We start from the raw sequence: 6000 nt of genomic DNA, 5'->3' as shown, positions 1-6000 counted from the left end.
TATTAAGAATTGATACATGAATATCTGATCCTCAACCTTAATAGTTCTTCACCATTCAACTATGATACGTAAAATATTAATAAGAACATTAAAACAATATTCTTTTTTTAAAAATAAAATTCTACACTAAACTAATTTATATACAGTTTTTTATTATATTGTTTAGTTATGCATTTTGATATATCAAACCGCCTACAATTTTGCAAAACAACTCCATATCATACTCTTCACAATTTGAATTGTATTCAATTCCAATCCTATAAAGATAAACTAATAATATCTTAACAATCCAATCAATCAACATATTAAACATAAATATAATGTTAAAATGAATATAATAATACCTGAAATTTTGAAAAAAATAAAAAACAGTATTAATTAATAAATACAACTATTTTCAAGATTTTGCACCCGCAGCTTCTGCCGTGATAAAGAAAGGAGAGTCCGCAAATACCTCTCTGTAATGGTAGTAAAATAAAATAAAAAATGGTCAAAAGTAAATTCCTAAAGTAAATAGTACACATGAAGATAAAAAAACAAGAAATTTACCCAAAAAATGTCACTAAATTTTCAAACTCATTGGTATATACATCAATTGCTTCTTCTAGAGCTGTTATTTGATGGCTCTCTCTGCAAGTTTATTATGCATTCAAAACAACACAAAAACATATTTTTTTTCATCTTCCAACAAAATTTTTTTTACTACTATTAATATCTCACAATTGTTTTTCTCCAAATCGTTGCCACCACAGCGTAAGAAAAAGTCGGATATTGAGCACCATCGTCGTGAGACTATATAGGGGCGGTCCATATCTTCGTTGTAGCTCTACCATAGGCCTAATAAAAAACATTTTGATTGATAGGATCAAGACCGACATTAGGTATTATCATTTAGATTACTACCCAATATGATTTTTACTACATGAACTATCTCACACAAATACAAATCGTGATTTATAAAGAAATGTGTTTTAGTCTAATTAGGTTAGAGATTCCAAAGGAAAGAAGATACCCATCAACATCATTGATCTGTCTAACAAAATCAAGCAAAACCTGTTGATCATCATTTAGCAAGAAGTTTGTATTAATGATACAAATAATATTATTCAATATTTGTTTAATAAATGAAGTTTAAAATACCTGAGGAACTCCTACTAGATACTTCACAATGATCTTATATGCACCTGTTGCTGAACCAAGCTGAGCTAACTGCTGCCTCCTGCATATATATACTCACCTCAGTTCTATAGTAATATGTATGTATAAAATGCCCGATTTCTACGAGGCTCCAACTTTGAATTGTGTCATATGTGACTCCAATCATCGTCATTGTAGGTAAAGTAATGATAAAAAAAACATAAACCTGTCCATTTGTTGTTTCCATAGCAATGAATAACGTTGATGTATAGTTCCACCAGAATGAACTAAAGCTTTAACTTCAGCTTCCTTCTTCCTCTCAGACCTATCTCTTTGTATTCTAATTAAAGCACCACGAATATCTTGAGGCATATACTTCATAACTGCAATTTACAATAATAATAATTACATATTCTTTCAATAATAATCCTCTAAATCAAATAAACTGGATTGATGAATAACCTGAATTGAAAACAATTTCTGAACTCCTAATTTGAGAAGACTTCAATTTCTCAAGAGTCTTCTCAAACTTACTTTTCCATCTCCCCAAAACAATACCAAATTCATCATCAAGAAGTGGGCTTTGTTCTAACAAGAATATAATTTCCTCAATCTGCTCTCTGTTCTTCCAAAAGTTCTCATCAATTATAACAGGAGGTTGTTTATCAGCTTCATGTAAGAGTATACTTTCCTCTGCAACCCAAAAAACAGATCATGGTTTCGAGTTTTCGCTCCGGATCATTTGAAAAAAAGAAAAAAAGAAAAAGAAAAGTGACCTTGAGTAAGGGGCAAGTAGTCCTTAGAGAAATGGTTGGACATTGAGCGAATCTGAGCTGTAAGACGAAAGACATCATGGGGAAGAGGAGATAGAGGATACTTTTCGTAGTAAGAAGCTAGATATGCCCTTGTTATTGGGACTAGTCCTACAGTTGAAGCCATTTTACGAAATCTGCATTAATGTAGAATATATATAGTTGAGGAAGAAGACAAGAAATGTATTATTATCTTCTTAGAATTTTCAAAAGGTTATGTGGGAATATTCTTTGGAATTAAGATTTATTCCACCTCTAGAAAAAGAAAGTAACTTGGGTCTCACTGTCTCTGTTTCCTCTCTCAATAATAATTGAAATTGGATAATGACAAATTTTGTACAAATTTTTAAAATTTATAAAAATAAACCACAAATGTGAAATCAGGTTTGGTATGAATAATATATTTTTGAATTTCACACATTTAACGATATCATTAAACAAGTCAAAATTGAGTCTATTTGAAATATCTAAAATAGACTCGTCAACTTCTTTATAATTTTGTTTGGTAATGTTTCATATTTATTTTTTTCTTACTCATTCATTTATTTTCTTTGTGCAGAATTTTGTGTAAATAGATATGTGATTTAGTTTTATTGTTATTTTGTGTTGATTTTATTTTAATCTGAAATAGCAAGATGCATGTGATATTAATTATATCAGGTTAAATCGAGTTAGTTTCGAGTTGAGTTAAATCAATCGGGTTAAGTTCGTACAAATAAATATATCAAATTCGTTAAATTTTTTGACACAAATTACTAAAAACATATCAAATTTGAGGTTAGTATCGCACAACACGTCAACGTGTCTACCCAGAACCTTTAATTCTAACTCAAACCTGAACTGTAACCTTATACTTTTCAACCTTAAAATTGAATTTTGAAGGATAGGTGAAGTTGGCCCAAGTAGAAATGGTAAGGCACAACTTTGATACTCCAAATGAGTGATGTATTATTATCTTCAAATCTCTTGTATTTTCTAGTTACTTGGGCCTCATGGATAAGGCCTAACTTGATACTCCAAATGAGTGATGTCTTTTTATCTTCAAGTCATTTAGTTCCTCATGGTGAAGAAGTTTTCACAAGTTTGTGAGAAGAAAACTAGACTTAATATTTGTCCTTCTTTATCTATACTTTAAAACCTAAATACATTATTGGAATTATCTCAATCTAAAGTCTAGTCCTTTAAGTGAGATTAGCAACAATGGTATTCATAATAAAGTAGAGCATGAATAACAATGATAATCATGGAGATCAGGAAATTTTAATTAACCAATTATCAAATAATATATTTGATCAAAGCATTCAAGCAATAAGATAAAATAAATCTAAATATTAATCTACAAATAATATCAAAAATATCAAAAACAACCATTAGTCCTATTTGAAAACGCTCAATTATAAAGCTGGAGTTGGGTTTGAGCGTTTTTTTTTTTAATTTACATTAAAATATTTTTTTGTATGAAGTTAGAATTGGGTTTGAACGATTTTTTTTTTTTTTTATTTTACATTAAATTATTTTTTAAAATATTTTATTGAAATGTTAATTTAGATTAAATAATGTTATATATATATATATATATATATATATATATATATATATTTTAATTAAATAAATATTAAATAATTAAATAATATTTATTTGTTTAAACTCACAGTCACATAAATATATATATATATATATAATCATTTCCAAATATAGATATGGAAAGAAAGTTAACCCTAATAACTTGCCTTTCAAATATATTTTTTTAATTAAAATAAATTTTATCACTAAAAACATTTTAAATTAACGTTGATAAATTAACATTGGAATTTTATAAAGTTTATGTTATTTGATTTTATCTTTCATATATATATATTTAATATAATTTAAACAATTTAATTAACAAAATGATTAAAAAAAAGATAGAAAATTATTTTAAAATAATTTAAATTACTCAATCTAAATAAGACTTAATATCTTAAAATATACAATTAATTTCCAAATATACCATAGGAAGAGTTAATGAAAGACAATATTGTCATGCTATTTTTGTAAGGCAAACATGCTAGAATGACACCAACAAAATGAAAAGTTTAAAATATATCATACTACATATATTATGGGTTTCTTTGATACAGGGTTATTTAGATTTTTTTTTTTTAAATAGTTTAATAAAAAAAGGTTATTTGAGCTTTAATTTATTGAATAGATCTTTTTATTCCATTAGGATTGATGGGTTAGACTAAAAATAATAAAAGTTTATGAGCTAAATTGAAAGTTCAAAAAAATGAATTTGAACACATTAGGATTGATGGTTGTCAATACTTCGAAATGATCTAGGTTTCAAGAGAGAAAAGATTTCCAATGAACTTTTTTTCAAAAACTAACATATTTTTAATACATTCATAAATTTAACATTAGTGATAAACTTTGTAAATATCATGATTCAAATAGCTTAAAAGAGGAATAATATCAATTCAACAATATTATTTGATATTATTAATTGGTTTGTCAAAGATACAAACACAATATTTCAATTCAACATTTCCTAAATATCAATTGTTCACGATGATGGTGGATCTGCGGATGTTTTAATTCCACTAGAGTTACACGAACACAACCCTTGATTGCAATAGGGTGTACCTGGTGAACACCATGGTACTAAAGACCTACAATCATTTATAGTCTTGCACCCACTACTGAATGTCCTCCCTCGACCGTTGAAATTTCTGATGAATACAATTTATATTTAGAAAAGAGATAAAAGACACCAAATATGAAAAAAAATATATAAAGGATAAAATATTTACCAAACATGGAGTAGCAGCAACAACAATGATAAGCAATAAAAACATTTTTAGAATATAACTCATCTTTCTTAATGTATATGTGAGACAATAACTTCTTTTCTTTTGTATAATTTCATGTAATACTTATTGATATTTATAGGTATTTGATCAAATAAGATGATAGGTATTCATTTGAATTCTAACCAAAAAAAATTGGAGATATGTTTAACTTTATTATTAAATTTAATTTGAATGGATTTGAATATATCTGTAATATCTATTAATAAAGGAAAAAAATTGAATAGGTTTAAATTTATTATTAAATTTTGAATGGATTTAAAATCTATATAAGTAAATTAATACTTACCCAATTGTAGTTGTTAAAAAATAATTTATTTGTTAAAAATTTATATGTAAATAATATTTCGTAGATCTATACATTTGGTAAACATATTTTTTTTATATGTTTTAATTATTTTTATAATGTAGAAAAGAATTTGTTTATTTAAACTCACTTTTCATATTACATATAGGATAGTTCGTTACGATATATACGTTCATTTTTTATACATACTTTCTACCTTATTAAAAACTTCAGTCTAGGAAAAATTTATACATTTATCGTACCTTGATTTCGATATACATTGATTTCGGTATAGTATCGGTATATACATTCCATACCTAAAAACTTACTCTCTCAATTAATTTACTTCACAACTTTTCTATTTAAAAGTTTGAGGAACCAAAACATTTGCTTCATCCATCGTTTCTGTAATCCCAGAAAACTATTGTCACAAAAAAGTTCGAGATTCAAAAAATTTAACATCGGTTTGCATGTTAGAAATCTTTTTAAATAAAATATTATTTTAAAATTTTATGAAATTAGTCTTAACATGTAAAAGTTAATTATAAAAATAATTAATTCTAATCAAATTTCAATTAATCTTTTAGATTTGAAATAATCAAATAAAAATTTGATTAAAGAAATTTTTTTTAAAATTAATTAAAAATAATTCATTTAAAAGACTATTTATTGATAAAGGGTAGTCAATTGAGTTTTAGTTTAAAATCAATAAAAACGGCTTACGTGTACAAATGTATTTTTAACTATAGTTTATTTTTGGTTCGTAACTTGGTGATACTCGGGAAAGGACTTCCGCGTTATGTCCTCCGTACCCGTTAAAAAATATTCTCTACTTTATAAAATATTGGCTTTTGAAAATTGGTTGTATAACATTTTATTTTAACCAATTATTTTTTCGATCTTAGACATACACAAG

At 26.1% G+C, this 6000-nt stretch overlaps 1 protein-coding gene across 2 annotated transcripts; it reads right to left on the bottom strand.

Annotated features, from left to right (window-relative positions):
* Positions 1 to 224: 224 nt before the first annotated feature.
* LOC124912180 lies at positions 225 to 2090 on the bottom strand. 2 transcript variants are annotated; one of them, XM_047452742.1, is made up of 7 exons: positions 1914 to 2090; positions 1600 to 1830; positions 1364 to 1520; positions 1141 to 1219; positions 1013 to 1053; positions 721 to 837; positions 225 to 458 (listed from the first exon to the last, which is right to left on the bottom strand). In XM_047452742.1, the coding sequence occupies exons 1-7, from the start codon at positions 2074 to 2076 to the stop codon at positions 398 to 400; spliced, it is 849 nt and encodes a 282-aa protein (XP_047308698.1). In that variant the 5' UTR covers positions 2077 to 2090; the 3' UTR covers positions 225 to 397. The 2 variants fall into 2 exon arrangements, with proteins under 2 accessions (XP_047308698.1, XP_047308697.1); XM_047452741.1 differs by lacking the exon at positions 225 to 458 and adding an exon at positions 531 to 630.
* Between the last annotated feature and the right edge of the window lie 3910 nt (positions 2091 to 6000).

The sequence above is a fragment of the Impatiens glandulifera genome, chromosome 8 (genome assembly GCF_907164915.1).
Source record: "Impatiens glandulifera chromosome 8, dImpGla2.1, whole genome shotgun sequence".
In the NCBI taxonomy this organism is placed as follows: Eukaryota; Viridiplantae; Streptophyta; class Magnoliopsida; order Ericales; family Balsaminaceae; genus Impatiens; species Impatiens glandulifera.
Note: the sequence above shows the minus strand (reverse complement) of the source record. Positions and strands in the feature narration are given on the sequence as shown.

What these genes read in the sequence shown, in the direction of transcription:
- LOC124912180 (XM_047452741.1), bottom strand. Translation starts at nt 2,076, where the DNA reads ATGGCTTCAACTGTAGGACTAGTCCCAATAACAAGGGCATATCTAGCT. An exon ending in CTACTTGCCCCTTACTCAAG is followed by an intron (nt 1,831 to 1,913) that starts GTCACTTTTCTT and finishes TTTGGGTTGCAG; the next exon opens with AGGAAAGTATACTCTTACAT. An exon ending in CGATTTGGAGAAAAACAATT is followed by an intron (nt 631 to 720) that starts GTGAGATATTAA and finishes ATAAACTTGCAG; the next exon opens with AGAGAGCCATCAAATAACAG.